Raw genomic sequence first — 24,450 nt, forward strand, 5'->3', positions numbered from 1 at the left:
AGCTGAGAAACTCAGACACCTAAATTGACATAATTATGTGATCAGTTTAATTAACAGGTTTTTTGCTGTTTGTGTCCAATTACGAATTTGTCACACACAAAAAATTGAATGCCCCAACATCAGCATTTGACAAAAATGAATCAAGCCACAGCACTCTGCAAGGCCAAGTTCTGTCTGGAGAGACAGTGATGAATGCTTTGACTTTCATGAATGAAAAATTACAGTAATCTGGTTCACTTTAAAGATGGCAAAAAATAACGAGAGTCAAATAATTTCAAAGATAGTTTCTTTTCAGTTTTGAAATCTTTCAAGATTTAAGGGGAGAAGTGAAATCTGGGCCAGGGTTTTTGGTTGCCCTATACCCCAGAAGAATGGTGAATGTAGGCTTTACTTGCCTAGCACTTCTTTCTCCCTCAGGAGGACATGGTCTGAAGATACACGTTTTCATTGTAGCTTTTTATATTTTTAAGTTATATTATTACAGTGTGATTGAAGCATTTCAATTACTTAGCACAACTATTTGATAATGAAATCACCTGAAATTACTATTGATTCAAAGCATCAAGTATGTAACGACACTGCATGAATCCCTGGCAATTTCATTGCATATCCACATATCCATATATATAGCTATATATGCACATACTCCCCCAACACACACAGACATATATATAAACCCAGATGTCTTCAGGAAGGCAATGGCCAAGCTACCAGATATCCACTGCTGCTGCCACCCAAATGATGGTGTAAAAAGGTATAATCAGGTAATCAGAGAAAATACTGACAGGCTGCAGGAGTGGGATGGGAACTAAAAGGAAGCAGAGATGCACAAAACCTTGTCTCTCCCTTGTTGGCTTCGAGGCGTCTCCAGTGATTACAAGTGGATACCAAGAATTCAGCAGAGGTGGGGAAAGGAAAATGATACAGATATTGTTTTATAATGACTGCTTTTTGTTTAAGGAGAATTACTTTTGTGCATATACACACTCTGTACATCATAAAACTGCCTGTAGATGTCAGATCCTGAATGAGACTCATAGACTCACAGATCTACCTCATACATTAATTTCTTGAGTGATCTTTACTAAGTCATTCTACTTTCCTGCACCACAGTTGCCTGTCTGCAAACTAAGGGGAAAAAAATTTCTCCTCTCACTACTTCTCTTATCTACTTTAAAATACTGAGCATTAAGGGAATGCTGAGCTACTTGAATCAAAGACTGTCCCCTACCCTATATGAATTTAAGCAAGGCACAGACATTGGTGGTAGTGATTTTAAAATAGCTTCTGTCACTGAAACATGAACCCTAACAATGCCAAATACCCCATCTGAATTCTGTAAGGAGAAGAAAGAAGCATGACACTGTCTTTCATGGAATTGTCTTTCTGTTACTCTTCAAAATCCTCTTTGAAAATGGAGATTCTCCAAGCCCTATCTCCACAATTCACTGCTGCTCCCAGAAAACCTAAGATCTGACTTTGGCATGCTTTAGGTGGTAAGAAGGTACCAGGTATTATTAACCAGACATTCCAGCACTGTTCCACAAAGCTAAATTTTCTGTCTTTCTCCTTGCTCAAATCTACTCAAATATTGTACAAAAACAAGGAAGTGAAATTTTTTTCAGATAATGCATGTAGTTGTACATTTGCCATTTGGTATTGCTTTCTTCCTTGGTTATGGTAATAACAAGCCATTTTAATTTGAATAAAATTATTATAATATCTCCTATGTCTTGCAAGAATAAATCCCTTCTTGATTCGCTGAGCTAGTGAAAGATAAGGAGACCAGAGGAAAAGGATATTAGTGTATATTTGGTATGGCAACAAATCCCTGCAGTCTGGGAGACAATCCATTGCATAACATCTGTACAGATTTCATTGCACAAGCTAAATGAAACAGCCCACCCATTCTCTTACAGCCTGTCCAAACTGAAGTGAGTACATAAGCAAACAGACACTGTCTGACAACCCAACACGAGTTAGCAAAAGGAATTAGAGGCCACTCACAGCAGCATATTGTCTTTATTTAGGTGCATATAGAACAGATTATAAAAAGTGTACCGAACAAGAATGTGGATCCTTCATAATTTTCATGCAAAGATTTGCTGCTATTATCAAATTATGTGAGTAGTGCCAATCATTTGTACTCAAAGCTGAAGGGCATTTATATTGTGTGATCCATCTGACATGATTATATATAGATAATTAAATTCAGAATCAGTGACAGCAGGAAGACAAGTTTGGATAAGTTCTCATTGGATAAAAACCCAGACACTATATCCATTTATGTATCCACTGTTAAAAACATCTGCATATATTAGTTAGATTTGAAGGCTAAAATATTTTACTAGAACAACAGTGAACATCTTCCTGTGCTTGGCAGCAAAGCAATTCCTACAGCTTTGGTAGAAACAGACTAATTCTGATACTGCAACAGCCCCACAGGGGTACGTCTTCCAGGTAGCACTATAAACCTTTGCAGTTATGAAAGTAAGAAAACTTCAGTTATTTGTTCCAGACTTTCTACAAAACCAAATTCTGAACAGGAAAGGTTTTAGGGAGAACAGAGTTTCTTGAACCCACAATTGTTTGTGATTTTGTTTTCCATGTTTCACACAGGATAAACCCAAACACACTAACAGAGGCAAGAAGAAATCCCAGAATAGCTAAAGACTCATTACTAAAAGAATCCCAGTATTTCTTATTCAAGAGAGTCAGCTACAAACCCCTCATCTGCAAGACTGAGACCAGGAAGCTCATGTGAATTCCAATATCACACAGTCTAAGTGATAGTGATAGAGAACATGTGCATCTATCTTCCTCCTTCACTTTGTACTTTTTTTCACATAAAACTTATAGGAATTGGATAAAAGCAGTATTTTAGGGACCAAGTTTCTTGCCCAATGGTTAGTAGCATCCTTGGGGCAAAAAAGAAGTTCCAAACTCTTGGCTCAAACCAGGCAGAAAAGACTGCTTAGGAAATATTTTTGGGGCCTCCACTAGACATGCACACAGACGATCTACTTTATATTTTTCTGCCTTAGGCATACTCTTCCACCTGATTATCCAGCCTCAACTCTCTGCTGCTGGTGCAACTTCTCTGTCTTTTATTACAAGCAAATTGTCACTGTAAAATCCTAGTAAGGATCAGAAAGCCAAACCTCATTAATAATTTTAGCCTCTTCTGAGGCATGGGGAGTAACTTTATGGCATGAAAACCTCTGGTAGCATGTCTACCTCAAGCTTCTCCTGAGGATGCTGGCAAATTTCAAATCAGTGTGGCTGATGGGAAGAGGTCAGTCTCTGGTACAGGACAAAACAAGTGCTGGTTTTCTCAATTGCAGTTGAAATAGACCCAAAAAAAGTAGCTCTGGTAGGGCAAAAATGAGCAAGCTGCTGCTCTGAAGCATGCAGTACTCGAGTCCTGTGTCCAGTTCTGGGCCCCTCAGTTCATGAAGGATATCGAGGTCCTGGAGCAGGTCCAAAGGAGGGCAACCAGGCTGGTGAAGGGACTCGAGCACAGATCCTATGAGGAGAGGCTGAGGGAGCTGGGGGTGTTCAGCCTGAAGAAGAGGAGGCTCAGGGGAGACCTCATCACTCTCTACAACTACCTGAAAGGAGGATGTAGCCAGGGGGAGGTTGGTCTCTTTTCGCAGGCAACTCTCAGCAAGACAAGAGGGCACGGTCTTAAGTTGTGCCAGGGGAGGTTTAGGTTGGACATTAGAAAGAATTTCTTCACCGAGAGGGTGATCAGACATTGGAATGGGCTGCCCAGGGAAGTAGTGGATTCTCCATCCCTGGAGATATTTAAAAAGAGACTGGATGTGGCACTCAGTGCCATGGTCTGGTAACTGCAGCGGTAGTGGATCAAGGGTTGGACTTGATGATCTCTGAGGTCCCTTCCAACCCAGCCAATTCTATGATTCTATGCCATCTGCCAGGAGCCAAGCCACACATGAGCACCAGGCAGTCAAGCGAAATGTGCATTCAAGCCTACTTTAATCTTCACTAGAAGCTTTCAAAACTGTGGAGGGAGATACCACAAGCCCCCCAATATTTACAGCTACCACAGCAGGTTTTCTCTTGGGAGCAGAAGTCACAGCTGCTCATCATCAACACCCACAATCTCACAGTTTAATTTCACAGCCAGTGGCAAGGAGTCTTCCTCTAGCTGAAAAGACAGAACCAAGTCTCTTTGCACAGATAAAAGATACAGGCACAAGACAAGAGTCCTGCAGAGGCAGAGATGCAGGAACATTAAATTCTATTCTGGTGTTTGGGTTTGTTTTCTTACTATTTGGTTAGCAGACTATTCAATTTAGAGGTGGTTTTTTTGTTTTTTTTTTTAAGTTTGCTGCCATTTTAGAATTCTGATCTCCACAGCACCCTTTTCAAGTCTTCTGACGGCAGGCATCTGCTAGAAGCTAAGGGCTGTTGCTTTTTTAGCAGCTTTTTAGAAACAGCAGAGTTGATTTGAGGTTCTATTTTACATAAACAATATCAGGACTTAAGCAAGGTTGTATAGTTTTTAGCTGGGAAATATGGCTCGAAGTAATAAAAGTGACAGTGGCATCACTGAAGATGAGCTGAAGATGTAAAACAAATTCAGCCTATGGAGTGAGAAAATAATACTTTAGATTGAAAACAAGCAGCAATTTCTGTGATTCAAGCAGGAAAAAAAATGAAGCTCACAGAAAAACTGATGAATGGCAGGATGTCTTTATTTCTTAAAGTGTAACTTTCCCCTGGAGAATCAGTATTTTCCTGTGTGATGAGACCAGAGGAGAGAAAAAAATGTCAGAAGGCCTAAAATGTAGAGCTTAGCAGAAAAAAACTGTGAAAATGGCTGAATAACTCAAGCAGATTTTTTCTAAAACTTGTGTTTAAAGGGTGGGCTAGGAGAGTGGAGAAAAATATAACCAATATAAGTGAAATCATAACAGCCGCATAAAAGTATAAGAACCCTCTGGGGTTTCAGGATCATTTTAGGACCTCTCATCTCTGTCTGCTCCACATAAATAGACAAATTGCATACATAAAAACTGAAGAGTTTTCTTTCTCAGTAGTCTACTACCCACAGAATTTTCTTTTTGCTCAATATGACAGCCTTCTAGCTTCAACACAGACACTATAAAGGTTTAAAAGAACAAAAAAATAGAGCTCTGTATTCAATGCTCCTCTGCCTTGCAAAGCTCTTTCCATAGCCATATAACCTGCCCACACTAGCAGAAGTAAAATACAGTAATCTCTTTGCATTGTTATTAAACCAGGAGACAAACCTGTGAGCAACTATCTAGAGCTGAGTGGCTAAAGGAAAGGGAAGAAACACCTATTCTAGAAATGCAGAAAACGTATTATTAAATTTACTAGAAAGCTATTTCCAGTTCATCAATCATGGAATCACAAAATGGTTTGAGTTTGAAGGGACCTTTAAGGTCATCTAGTCCAACCCCCTTGCAGTCAGTCACCAGCGACATCTTCAACTAAATCAGGTTGCTCAGAATCCCATCCAACCTAAACTTGAGTGTTTCCAGGGATGGGGTTTCTACCATCTCCATCAGGAACCTCTTCCAGTACTTCACCACCCTCATTTTAAAATACTTCCTTGCTACATTAAGTCTAAAATCTACTTTCTTTTAGTTTAAATGCATCATCCCTTGTCCCATGGCTACAGGCCCTCCTAAGAAGTTTGTCCCCATCTCTCTTACAAGCCCCCTTTAACTACTGAAATGCTGCGAGAAGGTCTTCCTAGAGCCTTCTCTCTTCCTGGCTGAACAACCCCAACCTTTCAGACTTTCCTCAGGAGAGGTATTCTATCCCTTTTATCTATTTTGTTGCCTTCCTCCACACCCACTTCAACAGGTCCTGACCTGGTACAAACTGCCACTGGAACCTACAGTTGTACTCAGACTCACTATTTAATTTTGCATCTGACTAGCAGTTCTGCCCCCATGACTTGCATCCCTTTCTCTGCCTCTAGTTTTATTTCAAATAACTCATCTGTGTGCTTGGGTGGTCATTTTTATCGGAAGCCCAAGTTTTTACTGTATCCACTTCAGGTAGCTTATGTAATTTATGTTTTTAATTTTTCTGCAAAGCACCTAGTAAGATGGTGAGAGGCTCCCTTTAAAATTACCTACATAAATAAGCAAATACAACACCATTAGCATATAACAGATGTTGCTTATCAAACTGTAAACACTGTAGGTTCAGAAAGTTCAGTGGCAGTCTTGCCACTGAAGGAACACTTATTTATTTTCTAATAGGTCTAACAGAACCTAAAATACTGCGTAACACAGTAATAATCTTCTCACAATTTGCTAGCAAGAATTTAAGGTTCTCATTTCTTCTTTACATTGTACCAGTAGCTTTCCCTGGGCAACACACTTGAGCTAGATCCAAAAGCATGAAAGTCACATGCAGCCAGAAACCATCTACCACGTATAGTTCCTAGAAACCATTAACAGTGGGAATAATGTATAAGACAGGTGACAACTATTGGCCCAGGTGTAAAACCTTCTGGAAGTTCTTCTTTACCAATTGGTAAGCCAGGATTCTGGACTTTCCAGCCCCAGATCCACAACCTAGTGCACGTCAAGCAATTTGAGCATCCAGTCCGAGCACTGAGAGAAAGACTCAGTTCAGAAAAGTAGTTGCCATCTTACATACCCACTTTTAGAGTCTGGACACCAGCCTAATATGGATCTTAGGCATGCTGCACACTACAGCCATGGTTTTGACCATCTCCATTTGCCTGCCCTGCTGCCTGCCACCCATCTTTGCCAGGGCTGGCATTGAGTGTATGTGAATGTCTTTGCCACATCAGAATAAAGGAAAATATAGGTCTGCTGGCCTCTCTTCACCAAAAAGTATATTTTCCTTCTAGAAAGTAACACTGATCTGTATAGCACGCAGAATAAATCACCAGGGCAATTTCTTTCACTGTACTTGTAAAAACAAGTTTAGCAACCTCTATATTGTACTGTGATTCAACCTTCCTACAGAGCTGCCATTCACAAATTTTAAATGACTTACAATATACTTTGCACCTCAGCAATTGTATTCTAAGTTATCAAGTTCACACACGCTCTCTTTTTCTAGCAACCCACATGTGCTTGGAAGAAATTACTTCTGAATATGCTTAATTTTAAAGTCTTCATTTTACACACTGTATGTAATCAAATTTTTTATTAAACATTGCCAAGCAATTTGTCTCATTTAAAATGAGTTGCTAGAAGAGGTAAAGGTCCATTAAGCTGTTAATTGCACACTATAACTCTGATTTCTTGAAAAGTTATGTTGAGTATAATTTTCTCAAATGCTTAATTCCATATTTACCTAATTCTACTGCCACAGCTACTACATTGGTCAGGTATACGATAACAAATCAATACAGACAGGGCAGAAAAATTTTCTCATGCAGAAAGAGGGAGAGAAAAAAAAAAAAAGGATTTAATTTCCCCTTCTCTTGTTTTAGTTTTATATGGGGAATTTCACTGTACAGGTATAAAATACAATTCTGTTAATGTAGAAATACAAGTATACCCTAAAGGCAGAGTACTTCTGCTGTAGTAATGGTTTAAGTGATTTGATAGTTCAAATTCATTGCAAGTAAACCTCAATTAGACTTGAAAATGGAAGTCAAGCAAGTGACATAGAAAATTTTATATGCTACTGTTTTTAAATTACTTATAATGAAGATAAAAAAATACTTAGGCTGTGAAAATACAACTGAGATGACTCTGAAATGTATCAGCCACCTAAAAACATTTTCAAAAAGACTGTGACTTCTTATATATGTTTCTGAAATGGTTTGAATGCAGGCCTTTGTGTGCAAAAAACCCCCCATGAAATAATTTAAATTTGATTATACCAAACTCAAGAAACCAACACTTTTTACATACTAGCTAATTAACCAGATCTTACTTCATATCATGTATAGTTTTAAAATAAAATTGTGTTTCTCATTCTTAAATGACTTTATATCCATCCTAGTTTTCATTTATAGTAAGTTGAATCATACAATAATAAAATCAGAGAGATTGCAAGAAGATGAAATGTAAACTAATTTCTTTCAAAAGGCACATAACTCAAAGCACAATATCACATGAATGTTGAGTTATTTTCTCTTTTTCCCCTTGTTCAATCAGCTGTGCAAAATCTCCTCCCAACACTGAGAATTAAGTAATTAGCACTGGTATGTGTAAATTCATTATGCCTAGTGGAAGGCTGTCAGGGAAACCTCTCTCCTCCAAGCCTTGCAACCTGTCCCTAGGAACATCTTCAGTCACATTGCTCTCCAGCCTCTTCTCAAGGCCATGCAGTTTAAAAAAAAGCAGGGCACTTACCCAGCAAGAATTTGTGGTCAGTCACTTCCCACTTTGGAAAGCTCTGAAGAGATGGGTCTGAATTGTCAGGCATGCTTTCCTCATGCACAACCACATATTTCACTGCTATATCCATGCAGGACAGCAACAACAGCCCCTCACCAGGAACACAAGAATCCAGATACCTCAGCTCTTTCCCTGATACCTGTGCTTCTAGCTCTGACTTCCATGTGCCACAAGGAGGAAGCAGGTTATCTTAACTCTTTTTTTCACACAATAGAAAAAACACCCATAGAAATCAAAAGGGCCTCCAATTTACAAAAGGAAAGAGCATAGGTATTTTGTTCAGTACAAACAGCCCTGAAACATATCAGCACTATCTTTCAAATCATAATAGCTGTTCAGGGCTTGAGACTTCAGATTAAGAGAATTAAATTTCCAAAACTCAGTGGAGTGTGTGCTTATTTAATTAAAAGCAGGCAGAATTTCATTTGCACTTCATTGTTAAGAGTACCACCTATAATATCACATTTTTGCAGAACAGCTCAACTCCAATTTATACTAAAAGGATACTTCATCAAACTCATTCTGAAGTTCATTACAAACACTAAATGCAGTACTATTTGCTAAAGCGATCTCATCCCATTTAGATGTTTAAGTCGGCAAACATGGTCAGAAAAACTTGGAGCAGTTCCTGAATGTTCTATGCATTTTCAAATGAAGACTTTAATATTTGACCTGCTACTGTGAGCTACATTATGTATTCTTTATTTTAAATTTTAACAGATATGTCTCAAGGTGTTCTGTTTCCTCTTCTCTGTAGATATTGAAAACCCTCCTGGATGCAGTTCTGTGTAATTCTGTAAGAACTACAGAACTTCCTTGTTTGTATCTGTGCCCTCAACATACATCAGGTTATTTATTTTCCTCTCACAAATGAAGCAGTATATTGTACTCATTACCGGGCTATATCAAAAAAAGGAAGATTTTCTCACTGACAGAAATTTACCCTTGTGTGCTGCCTTCAGACAATGCATATGGCTGAGACTGTGCCCTCCAAGGGTGGTACATGGTAAAACTTATTTCTACCGAAAAGAAAAAATGGGAGACTTGAAGAGAATCATCTGCACCTCGTTTACTGAGACAGCCACTCAAGACAGCTGGAAAGTGCTACTGCTGCAACGCATTTAACCAATAACACATAGACACAGGCAAAGTTATGCTGCAGTCATGGGCAATAATGCACAAATTATCAACTTGTAGCACCCAATTTACACTTGAGGAGCACAACCAGCTTAGGAGGTCAGTTTCCATCCAGGCTCAGTCACTGCCTTCACGTGCTGTTTCAGCCACAACACTGAGGAAAGATGGATTGATTTCGGTCACAGGGTGAAATGTGGAGCAGACCAACTCTGCAGCCTGGCCACATTGCAATGTCAGCACCAGCCAATATTGTTCTTGCTTTACACACAACGATAGTGGACCCAAAGTTGCCCTTGTTTTAACTGCAAGTGAAATGGGCTGGGACAACCTGGAGCTTTCTAACCTTGCCTACTGAGGCAGTGAGGTGAGACAATCTGGCACCTTCTTGTTCTGGTACATCTGCAGTGACTGGGATAATAAGGCACTCCCTAATTGCACCTGGATCTGTTGCTTGAGAAAACTCCCAAAGACCCCTCTGCCTGAATCACAAGCCCACTCTAAGAGGTATCAACATCGCCTGCCAGGAACTGTGGCCATGATGGCAAAAACAATCATCTTGTGACCCTATAAATACTGATTCTAAAGTGAGGCCCTTTGAAGCTCTCTGGGATCACAGCGGGCTGCTACCCTGTCCATCACAACAGAAAATTAATTCTGATAAAAGAAACAAGTGAGGCGATTCACCCTGAATTTCACGACTCAACAAGATATTTTCATTACCCTCTTAATTAGACATAAACTGTCAACCAAGTCTAAGGCTAAGTTGGGATCCAGCCAAACCTAGACTCGTCCCTAGGAAGGATTTTAGAAAGCAAAGGAGTCCTTATTGAACCTCCTGGCTCAGTGGGAGGGTCTCCCTCATTTTCTTTCCCTGATCCTTGGACAAATCACTCAAATCCAATCCTGACTCACTTCCCCCTGTCTCAGTATAAATAATTTCTCCTGATCCATTCCAGCCTTTATATGTTCCTTCCATACAGTAATAGAGTAAACCCTGCCACCAAACTGTTGTCACACTTTTACAAATTGATATTAAAATCCCTTTTCTAATATCTCTGATGGTGATCCTTTGAGTGATCTGAACACCTTTGACCCACATCCATGACCATGTAATATTAATGGAGTTCACATTAAGTATTTTCACATAATTAAAAATCCTATCTATGTGGCCTGCTGTCCATTTCTTAGAAGGGCAGACAGCTATTTTCCAGTAAGCTTGTACAAGGGCACTTCAGAGTTTGGAGCATATCAGGGTGGGACTAAAGGGTTTCCAGCCCTGCAGGGCTAGCAGAGCAACTCTTGTCTAACAGATTTCTGGTTTGGATTCTAGTTTGCAATTCCAAAGGAAGACGGATCTCTGTGAAACAAAAAAAATATTCAGTTTTTATGATTTTTCAGCAAGATTGTAAACATTTCCAAACAAGCTCTTAATGGTAGGCAGATCTCAGAATGGACAAGGAACTCGGAATGGACAGTGAGTACCTGGAGGTTTTGCAGCAGGCTCACCAGAGAGCCACCCTCCTAAAAGATGGCTGAGTGGGACATCAGGATTTTGGAACCAACAGATTAGTGAAATTTTTCTTAGCAGGGAAAAGGTAACCAACACTCTGTCTTGCACCTCTGCTGCGGAGTGTTTCTCTAGATAGCACAAAGGATTGTTCATCATCTTTGGTCCTTTGGCCTTTAAGTGTTTTGGGTTTGGTTTCTTTTTTCGTTTGTTTGTTTGATTTGATTTGATTGTGGTTTGGTTTTGTTTTCTTCCTGCAAGAAAATGCTGTTTTAATTAGAAAAATCTAAAACCCCCTTTATTGCATGACAGGTATTGCGCAAAAAAAAATAAAAAATAAAAAAAATAGTTAAATAGCAAACACCTTTACAAAGGTAAAAAAAGACAAATGAAAGGAAGTGATGATGGCTGAGAAAAGCCGAGTACTGAACCGCTCTTTTGAACACCATTGACTGTTAAGACTGCATTCATTGCAGGCCTAGGGAGTCTTCATGAAATCCAAAGGATACACATCTTACTCCTCCAAAGCAGTCTTATCATCCAAAAGCCTACTATAAATTCAAAAGTATTAGCAACATGTGATTGAGCTGGCACTCAATAATACAAATTATGCAATATTCTTCTGCCTTGTCACATATCAAATATACAAATATAATCCAGCAAATTAAACCTGGATTCAATAGATGTTATTAAACTTAACATGAAGGAGACAGTTCTGTTCAAAGTCTTGCTTCATTTATCTTTGATATTTCTATATCTTACCATGGCTCATGCTGGTTCTTAGAGACACCCTTTAATTTCTAAAACACTATATTTGCTCACAACTTTTACATTGGAAAGTTTAAAACAGGTGAGAAAATTGAATCAATGAGATAATCAGAGAAACAAAAGAAAGAGTAAAGAAATTTAGAAGGAACTCATTAATATACCCAGCATATACTATAAAAGCCCACCTGAGTTTTAGGCATTTAAGTACTGAGTATTTTGAAGCTATGTTAATTGAAACATATCAATGAAAGCTAGTGCATTTAGCTTAAAAGAAATAAATGTTCAAAGGGATCAAGTTAAAATATTTTTCTCTCCTTCATGTCAGTGTGGTTTCTTACACAATACCTATCTATGCAAAATCCTCTTTCATTTTTACTTCATTTGTATCGGTATCAGCCAGATTATGGACCACATTACCACTTCCAGGCTGGTAGGAAATTTTAGAATAAAACACATACAGGAAAAATCATCTTCCAATAGATTTCTTACATTCTAGAAGAGTCCCCGTAAAGATGTGCTTTCTTTCATCTTGGAAATCATAGAATCATAGAACTGGCTGGGTTGGAAGGGACCTCAGAGATCATCAAGTCCAACCCTTGATCCACTACCACTGCAGTTACCAGACCATGGCACTGAGTGCCACATCCAGTCTCTTTTTAAATATCTTCAGGGATGGAGAATCCACTACTTCCCTGGGCAGCCCATTCCAATGCTTGGTCACCCTCTCCGTAAAGAAATTCTTTCTAATGCCCAGCCTAAACCTTCCCTGGCACAACTTGAAACCGTGTCCTCTTGTCTTGCTGAGAGTTGCCTGGGAAAAGAGACCAACCCCCCCCTGGCTACACCCTCCTTTCAGGTAGCTGTAGAGAGTAATCCACTGTGCCTGCAGGTTTCCTTTATTAATTTGAAATGCTGGTGCCATTTCTTTACCTTTAAAATAATTTTTGTCTTCTCCTAGCACCCATAAATTTGATCAGGTCACACCACCACCTGAAGAATCTTTTATTCTCTCCCAATTACCCTGATTCCCACACTAAAGGACTTATTGCAATGACTCCATCCTATTTTTGTTACACTTTTTCAAAAGATGAAGGTAACCCAGAACAAGCCCAGAGAAAGGGCCAATGTGATTGGTGTCAGGGATGAAAAACACACCTTGGAAGTAGAATCTAGAGGAGCTTGTCTTGTTTGACTTATGAAAACAAAAGAATTGGATAGGTTTCAACATCAGTGCATCAGAAGAGATTAACGGTAGGAAAGACCACAAAAGCCTATAAGCAACAGAAAATATGGAGCAGAAAAAAAAGTATACTGGCTTCCCATAAGTCATTGGATGAGCAAGTTTTCTAGCCCTCCCAGTAGGGAAAGATCATCAATAGTTGATGAAAAGTGCCCTGTAATAGCAGATGACACAGAAAACCCCTGAAGGTCATGCGCGTTCCCATATCCTTGAACCGCACCAGCTCAGATACGTGTATGACCTGGCACCCCAAATCCCTTATTGGGCCCTCACACCCTCATTCCACCCTTAGGCTAGGGTGGCTGGTTTGCACCACATATTGCCTCTTTCCACTCACTGCTCTTCCCCCCAAACTCCTGGTTTTGCTTAATTTGTTTCTTCTGCTCAGCACCGCTGCTGCAATGCTCCCACCAGCTCTGATCCCTCTGGTCTTTAACACATCACCCCGGCAGCCTGGAAGCTGTGCCACTGCCCTGCTTTTTGCCACAAAAAGAATCAAACTTTCAGCAGAGCAGCAGTGACCTCAGTAACAAGCCATTCTCTTTTTAATGAGCACAAATAACTGGCATCTGTCTAGGTGGCCAAATGGGTTCTCAGTGAAAAAAAGGGGAGAAAAAAATTCAGCAACCACTAGCAGACATGGGATATTAACTGAGAATTTCAGCAAGACAGCAGGTTGCAGAGGGCAGCAAAATAGAAAAAAAAAATCCCACAGAACCAGGACTACAGCATTCTAGCATGGGTGCTGTAAATAACCTGCTCATTAGAGACAGCTGAACGTATGTGCCATTGTTTGGCAAAGCAAATGTGTTTCTCTGTCTGTAAGAGGGCTGGATGAGCTACAAATAGTAAAAGCCAATGGCATTATTAGAGATGAGAAGGTAGCTGCAGTTATACTTGATGTAACAGGGACAGAAGATAATTCTCAGACTACATTTCAAATGAGAGAAAAAAACGTTATGAAATCACTCAAACACTACAGAGTCACCTGCTCACAAAGTTACCACTGGCTGCAGATCATATCTGCTTCTGAAGAAAAAATAATGGGAGTTACTGAATAAATTGTTATATTCATGAGGTTAGAAGTTCACCAGTAATTTAGAAATACATATATATAAAAATTTAAACTATATGCCATGAACTAACTCTTAATGATAAAGAAGAAAAGCAGCACTGATAGCTACTCATTTAGATGGACTTATAATAAAAAAATTTCAGTGTATACCAGCATTTGAAGTGCTAACATCAAGACAGGATCATGAAGTGTGTGCAACCAAAGCAGTCCCAAAAGAACTGAGGAAAGAGAACAGTAAGTAGAGTCTGACCTGACCTGCTTTTGGATGAAGAAAAAAGATTCGTAATGCAAACAATGATTATTTAAAGACTCATGTTTGCTGGGTTAAAACCCCAGCAAGGTTGGCTCAGGTAGCAAATAGATTAATAGAGAGCAAAAACTTCTGTCTGGCCTTTCAGCAGAAGTGAAAACAGGAATATCATAGAATCAGCCAAGTTGGAAGGTTCATCAAGTCCAACTCCTGTTCCTGTATAGGGCACCCCCAGAATCACACCAATTGCCTGACAGCATCATCCAAATGCTTCTTGAAGTCAGGCAGTCTTGGTGCCTGAGTTGATTTCAGATTCATTGAGAAACAGATGCCACCAGGAAAGCCCTAGGGAATGCTGTAGGATCTCCTCAACACCTTATAAGAACAAGAAATGAAGTATTCAGATTGCTTTACAAGTGGAATGAATAAGATTCAAAATGGAGCTTAATACTGGGCTTCCTAACTTCACAGAAAGATTATTAAGAAATATCTTTAAAAGGTTCAGTAACAGATTATCTCTGTGCTTCTAAAAACACAGAAGAAGTAGTCTTTCCCAGGGTGGCTGTCTCTAGATATACAAACTGTAAAATATAAACAGCACTTCTCAGCAGAGGGTCACTGCATACATTTCAAATTGTAGAGCAGAAAAATATCTACAGTCTTCAAAAAAAGCTAAACAAAAATATCAGCTGAAGTTTAGACAACATACATATTGAGAGCTGGCATTCAAAATTTCTTGAGTTTATGCAAATTGAGCACCTCTTTGTTTTCATTTTAAGCTTACTATCCATCCCACTAGATATTTTCTTTTAGTGCTAAGAAGAAAAAAACCACAGGTTTCTACAGCTGCATAAAAGGCTAGGTGTGGCCAAGGAGAAAACAAGAAGCATCTGTACCAAAGCCATTGCTCTGTTGATGCTCAGAGCCGGGATATCACCAGCTCATTTTGGGCTCACTGGAATTATTCCATTCCATACCTACATAAAATCATCACCTGAACCATAAGGAAAAAGATCACCCCTCTTGCCTATTATCAAGCTCTTCCAAAAAAATATCCCTTATTCATAATCATCCTCTACTGCACATCCTATTTGCCATGCACAGTCACCCCAGAGAGCACAGTCTCCTTTTGCTGGACTTTACCAGCTCTAGTATTTCAGACTTGCCCTGCCAGCTGAACAGCAGCAGCAGCAAAAGCAGTATTTGCAAATGAGGTAATAAAACAAGTATGGGAAAGGGCTGAATCATCCTGGTTTTGAAACAAGGTTTTCAAGTTGATAGGTACCATTAAGGAGAACAGGACACAGCACTCAGATGTCACTCATCCGCACAGTTTCCTGTTGATGACCTTTACAAAGGACAAATCAATACTAAGCAGATACCATATCTACTATTTCTTACTGTGTAGGAAAGGTCAACCCATATTCATGTATGTATCAGTTCTAACATTACTATTTTCAGACACAGAATTGCTTTAACCTGGGAATAAAGAAAAAATTCTTATCTTCTTGCACATATCACCATTTCAGAACATGTGATAATTATAAAAAAAAAGAGACTTGGAATGGAAACCTATTTCATAATCCAGGCATAATGCTTATGGAAGGAATTTAAAGCTGTACCTTGCTACCATGAAATTATCTCTACAAATACAATCTAAATTAAATTACAAACAATATTTATAAGAGTGCTTTCTTAGCAAAATATGGTACCATCTCTGTGTTTTACCACTGAGGCAAATATTTCTAAAAAATTACTAAGCCATTTACATTAATTTTGTGCCTGCCTGCTGCACCTTTTTCATATGTATGCACACACCACAGAGATTATTCTCCTCTTATAGTTCACTTAGATGGCCTTCATCAAAATACACATTTTCCTTCTATATTTAAACTTGATCACATTTAGCTCAATGCCAAATCCTTTTAGCTTCAGTGAGAAAATTCTGTAATACATATATTACTACAGTCTAGAAGCCTGGCACTGAAATCTTAGCTGAAACATCTTGCTTTTAAAAAAATTAAAATACTTGAATGTGCAAAGCACTCTAAGTTTCACATTTCATAGTATCTGAAAGTTCAAGGATGAACATCAAAACTCTATAAATTCAACAACATGGTGTTTAAATGAAAAAGTCATCATGTTGTATATCTTAAACATAACACAGGCATCAAACAACACAAATACTGCAGTCTGGCTCTGGTGAGAAGACAGCGACTACTGCACTATTTTATACTGCAAGTGTATACCTGCAAAGACCATGTTTTAAAATATTCAGAAAGGCAGTATTTTAAAATGCTTGGATAAGGGGAAAAGGTTATTTAGTACTCAAGATAATGAATTTCTGAGTTGCATTATCTCTGCAGCATCTTAAGGAGTTACTGAAGTAGTGTTGTATGGAATAGGAGCAATGGCATTTCCATAAATCCATAAGCAAAGTCATAGAAAGGATTTACAATCTTTTGATGCATACATCTAACACATTTAGGTATGGTTTATCACAGTTCTTACTCTCCTCAGCGTCACTCATGCTCAATGTAAAGATACACACATTGTTAAAAATCTCATCAAGTAAAGAGAAGTAATGTTTTTAAGAATAAAATAGCTATTTTTACTCTTACTGTTCTTCAGTTGCTCAAAAGGTAAAACATTTGGATTATTTTAATATTGTAACTCATAGAAAACATCAATTTACTCATAAAATTAATTATTTATCCTTTTTCTTGCAAATCCATGTTTTAAGAGTGCTTTCTGTCTGTCAAGCAAATATGAAGGCAATACCAAGTAATATAGCTTTTTACTGTGGAACAGTGCACACTGATTATGACAGTCTATGCTAATGCTGCTACCACCAAAACTGACAAATATAAATAAAAAATTAAGCTTTTTGTTTATTTTTAATTAGTTACTTGTGTCATCAGAAAATCAGGTGGGCTTTTTTTTTTAAATAATATGCCTTTGAGTTAAACACTACCAAAAAAAGCCATCCTTTTGGCTGCAGACATGTGCCAAAGGCAGAATTATAAGCAGCCAATTAATTTTAAGATTTCTAAAACTACCTGCTGAATTATTCTTTGACTGAGGAAATCCATTCTATGTACTACAATGCAGGACAGAGCTGCCTGTCATGCAGTCTTGTCATATTGCTTATTTTGATTAGCTGCAGTGGCATAGAAGTATAGATTTTTAATATACTTTTATTGCCTTTTAGATAGCTGAATTATTGACAGTGGGTTCGGAGCATTTTCTTCCTAGAGTTTTATAACTATACCTTTTTGATGACTATGCTTTTTAAATTTTTATTGGAGAATAATGATTGGACCTCTACAGGGACAGATGAAAAATTCTATTAGGTGTAATACAGAAAAAGCTCATTTGGATGCAGAGGACTTTTTTCTTGCAAAAAACCCAATAACCACAACACATCAAAGACCCACGAAAGACAACAACCAAATAGAAAAATAGAAAAATAGAAAGAACAATATAAACACTGGTATGATTCTTGTCATCTCCCATCTTCCTCTTATAAGAATCTTACGTTTTTTCGAAGCAAGATCCAAAATAAAAAAAGCTGAAGATATGAGTTCTTTTAAAGTAATCTATATAAGTTACACACTAGAAATTTATTTTCTCACTCCCTTACAATGAAGAACCCAAAGTACAATAGTCATTATTCTGGAACAGCTATGCTTTCTACTGTGGTATTATAAGAAGAATGATTAAATGGAAATACTGAAATATCATTGAGAGTAAATAGAAAGCAGGTTGCTAACTTTGCAAATGAGCACACAAGTATGATCAGGAGATTCTGCAGGTCTGCAGGTATTGCTATATACCTGGCCATATCTATCTATCTATCTATCTATCTATCTATCTATCTATCTATACCTGTCTACTTTTGAAATCAGATATTTCTCATAGACAGTCTATTTCATTTGGTTTGGCCCTACATTACTAGAGTGTCATCTTGCACAGCATAATAGAGGGTTGCAGAAGAAGCAAAACTAAACACTTTTTCCAGAGAGTGGTTGGTAGGGTAGGGGGACAGGTTATAGCCAACAGCATCTTCCAGCTATAAATCTTGGGGTTTTTTACACCCTTATAAAAGTGCAGTCAGAGAGAAAGCAGCAGTAGGGTGTCAGGCAGATTTTCATCATTACAACTACGAACATTACTATGATTCCACTGCCATTAACCTAAATTCTTTGATGTGTTTTGGAGAAACCTTTGCTTTCAAGGAAGGTGATAAGACAAAGAAGAATACCTGACACCTCTTTCCTTGCACAAAGACTGCCATTAAAGGCAGGCAAGTAAACTCAAAGCATACATATTCTTCAGTAAAAACATTTTATAAAACACCAAGAGTTACCTAAAACAAACCCCTGAAACTCCTAATCAGGTACTTAAGTTGTATAATTCCTCGTGGTGTAAACTAATGGTAAGAAGTGCACTTTCAGCACACTCCAACCTGAACTTTCAGAGGAATACCTTACTTACAGATTCAGTTCCCTTTCTTGCCCATACCCAGAAGCCCCAACACTCAATTATACCTTTTCCTTTTCTTTTTGCTCTTAAAAATTATAACAAAACTACTTTAAAAGGTATTTTATTACTCCAAAAGAAGAAAGCATCTGCTGTAAAACAGCACACACACTCTCATAGGCTTTTCATAAATTCTCACAAGCCATTATGCTCTATTTAATTTCATCTGAATTTTAACCATGTCCTTGTTCCATGTTCCACCTTACTATCTTACCACACCATCTTACTAATAATCACTTTTGAGAATCCAGCTTCTGTATCTTAATTAAAATTGTGAGCTTGCATTACAGCACTAATTTATCTACAGGACTTCAAGAATTGGGGCATCTGGGAGAAAAGAACAGACTTTGTCCAATACTTGACTGTCCAACTACGTTGTGATTTAAAGGCATTTTCTTTAGATGTCATAGATGACCCTCAGTAAATGCTATCACATCAAAGTCATCAAAACAGCACAACCCTAACCAAAATGAAGAGCATGAAGTGCACAGTATAACATCTGAAAGAAAGATGATTCTACCTGTATCGGACATGCTCGATTGTGTCATATGTCAGCTTGCTGCTGATATTCTGACTATGAGGGTTGCCTAGGAGACAAGAGAGATACAGAAGTTAATCATTAATCACAATTTTTCTATTAATTTTTTTCTTTTATCAAAGTATTACACCGAGCCTGCCTGAAAAGATGACAAAGAAAGATTTAAAGTATACTTCACATCAATGCCCTGAAGCTCTTTAGAGCAGTTAGTCAAAGAAGGGGCATATAACAGAAGAAAGCAATTATGACAGACCTTAAAACATCAGCTGGATCTCTTACTAAAATTTAGTTCCATTAAAAAGAAAATGCAACTGTCACAGTTATAATGCACATTCATAAATATGTTTGTACACTAGTGAAGAATCAATTTAGAAGACACAGCATCTGGAGAAAATAAACATTCATGACTGGAGACCAGGACTAACCCTGAGCTTTTTAGCATTTGAAATTCAAGTACCTCATGAAAATATAAATTTTATTGCAAAATTAGTGGCCACCTCAGCACAGCTCTGCACAGGCATGTATTAACAATTAAGACAGCACATAAAGGCATGAATTCATCTTTTTGAGCAAAAAAGATTATAGCAATATCCACATAGGCACAGTACATTTTCCTATTAGTAAATGCATAAAGAACATGTCTAAATGGTTTGGAAAGAACAAAGAAAAAGACTTGCTATATTATTACAGTTTTTTACAGTAGGCTGCAATATTAGGTACTCCCTTTTTAAAATTTCAAAATCTCCCTTCTGGAAGTTACTGAGTGAAGGTGTTAAACTGAATAATAAATTTAGAGCTCAACTGCAAAATCCAATACCTAGACTTTTAATGTAATTTCCAATTCAAATATTCTCAATTTAGAAGTTAGTAGCTCTAACTTACATTCCTTTCCTTCATTTATACATGCAACAGCTAAACTGCAGCTCTTCAGGCCTGTGGATATCACCAAGAAAATAAAAAACCCTGCAAGGCAAACTCTGCCTTCACTCACACTTGAGTCTGTAAATGAACTCTTTTCATGTAACAGTTACAGCCCTAAAGTAGCAGAGATGTAACTGAAAAAAAAGATTTTACTATATTTGAGTTCCTGTCATCATTTTATTTGAAAGCAGTATTAAAAAAGATACAATTTGTTCTTCCATAGCACTATAGGTACTATGCAAATCTGCTTCACTGGCAGCACCACTATTTCCATTCACAAGCACTCAATTGATTCACAAATTTAATTTTTTTTCTACCACAGATGGTGCTTATTGTAAGGCTTGAGTTCAATGTTGTTAGAAAGAACTAAGATCAGAGTGCATACATTCCACTTTACAATGGCTGCAGTGACAGAACGTTAATTTTAATATAACTGGCATGCACCTGAGTGGGAGATTTTGCATGTAATCAAGTCAGTGGGCCTTGTTATAAGAGAAAAACACACCTGCTCATATCAAGAAAAACATCTATTTCATGGTGTAACTTAAATACATGCCCTGTATCCTGGCCTTGCTAGTGTTCAGGAAACAAGAAAGAGGGAAGTTACATGGACAGCGGTACACTGAAATAGGAGATATTTAAAAAGAGACTGGATGTGGCACTCAGTGCCATGGTCTAGCAACCGCAACGGTGGTTCAAGGGTTGGACTCGATGATCTCTGAGGTCCCTTCCAACCCAACCAATTCTATGATTTTATGATTCTATGATTCTTAAGTGTCTTGCACAGGTGATATGCACAAGTGTTTCTGTGCTTGACTGAACACAGTGATACTTAGTTCCCAAGTGAGGAATCCCTTTGGTCTGTGTATCAGGAAGCACAAGAAAGACACAAAACTAGCAAGAGGGACACAGCCCACAGATGGAAACCACGATGAAAAATTTTGATTATTTCAGTGGGACTACTCACAGAACATATAGATAATACTGTACAGTATATATTTTTTTTTCTGGTTGAGCATGAACCACTCCAATGTATATGGTCTCACACAGTAACTATATTTCCTAAACAAGGGAAGCTGTTGCCTTTGTATAATAACTCGTTCACTGTGTGGTTCTCAGCTGCATAAAAATAATGTTTAAAAGAGATGAAAGGTAGTACCACTTGTAGGTGGTACTGAAGTGCCCATGTCCACAGCTGAAAAAGATGATATTGCATAGTTCTGTAGATACCTTTACTCATACTGTTATTAAAAAGTTGCTTTAGTGATGCACAACATTTTTCTGAGTGTGCAACTAAATCTAATCTGCAACTAAATCTAATCTAATCTAATCTTCGCTGCTTAAAGTCACTTGGGATTTTTGAGTTAAGATCTCTTAGAAATAAAATGTTTATACTGAGCCACAGTACAAGTTCATTGTGGATCACTCTTATCAAGCAGGGGGGTGGTTCTGTATTCTGGTCCTTGCATAAGAGATTGGCTTTGCACTTTGTGTGACAGAAAAAAAAAGAAAAAAAATAGAAAAACAAAACCAAACCCTGAACAAACAGTGCTCAGAGCTATGTTGTATTTGTTTCAATTGTATCTGCTAGGGCATAGTGCCCTAACCCCTTGGCAACAGAGTCATGCTGCCTTTGATTTTTCTTCTTCACTGACACAGACAGGTCCTTGGCCATCACAGAACAAAGCACAGGGTACACAAAGGGACAATGACTTGTTTGTAAAACCACAGGTTTTCCAACTATTCAATAGCAATGTCAAAAACCCGCAGAAGTATCCTTCCAAAAATGCAGGAGGCACTGTTTTGACCTATTTAGATAAAACCTTGAGAATGGTGGTTTTCACTTACCATAAACGTTGTTTCTTAGGTCATCAGTAAAAGCTTTAAGCAGACTCTCTGGGAAAAGTGCTGAACCAGCATGGTCAAGGTAAGTAATCCCTAAAATAAAAATAAAATTGAGAGATGTAATTTTTAAGAATAATTAATTCCATGTTCTTCTGCAATGTACATTGTGAAGTGCACCACACAAAAAGTCCATTTCCCTAAATTTCCTGGTGTATGAAATTTCTCTGCCTGACCTAAAGGTCTCTACAACTCTCAAAAAATGCTTCTCAAATATGTTACTACAGTCAAGCATAATTCATAGCAAGGGATCCTTAATTCTCTATTAGGAAAAAAAAAAAAGGATACATAAGAAACCAAATATTTTTATCGCATCTGTATAATTTTTCATTAAAACTTAAAATATTTTAAAATGCCCTTACTTCCAGGTTTAGGTTAGATATTCTTTGGAAAAATCTTTCTGTTTTACCTGTACCACTCCGAGCAAGCTGGTGTCTTCTGTCACAGTACTTTGTTACTCCTAGACACTATGTATTATAACTATTAACACTATTATAAATATTATTATTAATAGCAACAACAATAGCAGTATTTCTCCTTCTTGAAGCAACATTCTCAAGAACTGTCAAGGCCTCAATCATGCCTGAAGCCCAAAGTTTAAGGTATTGAAATATTTCTTGCCACTCTGCTGAACTTAACATTTAATGCATTTTTAAACTCTCCTTTTATATTATTAAGCTACTGCAAAACTTTCAAATAAAAGCTTATTGGAAAGGAAGGCTTTTTCATGTTTGGCCGTTTTAGATTTCTTAATCTTTAGCAATTATTTTTCCATTTCTCTAGTGTGTTTCATGCCCTTTATTAGTTTTTTCATTTCACTTACCTTAAGCACTTCAACCTATTTCAAATTTTCATAATGATGAATATGATTAAGATTAGAATTTATTAAGTATTTTAAAAGCCTTTCCTTTCCACAGGGATTTAAAGCTGAGTTAAGCTTTAAATGAGAAGCCTTGACACTTAGGAATATATATAATTATATATTACGTTGCTGTAGCAGTGATTCAGTGGGTAAAGACGTGAGGCAGTGGTAATGATAAAACCAATCCAAACACCCATCCTTACTCTCATTTTCAAATGAGAAAAGCCCTCCCCTGTCTTAAGAGTTCCCCACTTACAGTGTCTAGCAAAAGCAGAACTGTAATGATGGCTTGAAGTCAATTGTTTTGAGAGGCAGAGTGTGAATAAAACCTGGATTGATTTATTAGATGTACAAATTTCAGGTTTTCACAATTTATGTTTTAAACCATAGGAAGCTTCTCCCAAGTGGTATGAAGCTGCACATACAAGCACAGCATCCAGCCCAGTTTCTGATAGTGGAGGTTACAGCTGAGAGGTTCTCCCCTAAAATTTAGGGGGGTTGGAGGGCAAGGGGCACACTGAGTCAGGGAGGCAGACAGCCAAGCCCCTGCATGGCATGGCAGCACGGCCTCAGCCAGCAAGGGGACACTAGCAAGGGGACAGCATCTTTCCCTCCAGCAGTCCATACCATGTGGGTGGCTGGCCTGAGAGCAAAGCCTGGCATGTGGCCCACCCTTTGCCACCAAACCCTCTGCTCTGAGGTGGAGCTGAAGAGGGGAGTAACAGCCAGGACATTCAACAGCAGGGTCCAGCTTGATGGTTGCAGCCAGGGCTATAGGTAACCCGGCTGGTTTGGGATCCTTGCAGACATAAGGAGGTTGACAGCATCAAAGTGATGGTGCCAACTGTATAGCACAAGCAAAAAACAGGCAACCAGCTGAGGCTCCTTGAACACAAACCATCCACCAGCGAGTGGATAGGCACTTTCCATCCTGACCAATGCTCCTCTGAGGCAATGTGGACCAAAAGATCTCTAGGTAAAGGGCCCCTAAATGTTTTTTTTTAAATGTAACTCATTGGGCAGCTCATTACGAAGGACAATATTGCAGTTCCGTGAAAGGGAAGTTAAAAAAACTGCAGATAGTCATTTGTTATATTCCTCCTCTGAGTATATTACTTCAAAAATGTGTGAGGACATTTGGCTGGGGAAAGGTAATCTAGTAATTGTTAAACTTTTGTTTTATCTTTAATGATGTTGTTTAATTGAAACAGAGAACAGTACTTAATACTCTCTCCACAGGCCCTCCTCAAAAATAGGCTCTCTCATCATTTGAGATTGTGTGTAAACAAGTATCTTCATTGCAACTGCACTTTTG

The 24,450-nt window shown here is 38.2% G+C and overlaps 1 protein-coding gene across 1 annotated transcript in view; it reads right to left on the reverse strand.

The window, feature by feature from the left end:
- The window catches only part of MOCOS (molybdenum cofactor sulfurase), a 217,020-nt gene that overhangs the window by 170,228 nt on the left and 22,342 nt on the right, over positions 1 to 24,450 (reverse strand). Inside the window, exons 2-3 of the mRNA XM_030446400.1 lie at positions 22,220 to 22,309; positions 19,433 to 19,499 (exon numbers count right to left, since the gene is read on the reverse strand). Coding sequence (XP_030302260.1) covers positions 19,433 to 19,499; positions 22,220 to 22,309 — 157 coding nt within the window. The remainder of the gene's footprint in view (positions 1 to 19,432; positions 19,500 to 22,219; positions 22,310 to 24,450) is intronic.

The sequence above is a fragment of the Calypte anna genome, chromosome 2 (assembly GCF_003957555.1).
Source record: "Calypte anna isolate BGI_N300 chromosome 2, bCalAnn1_v1.p, whole genome shotgun sequence".
NCBI lineage: Eukaryota > Metazoa > Chordata > Aves > Apodiformes > Trochilidae > Calypte > Calypte anna.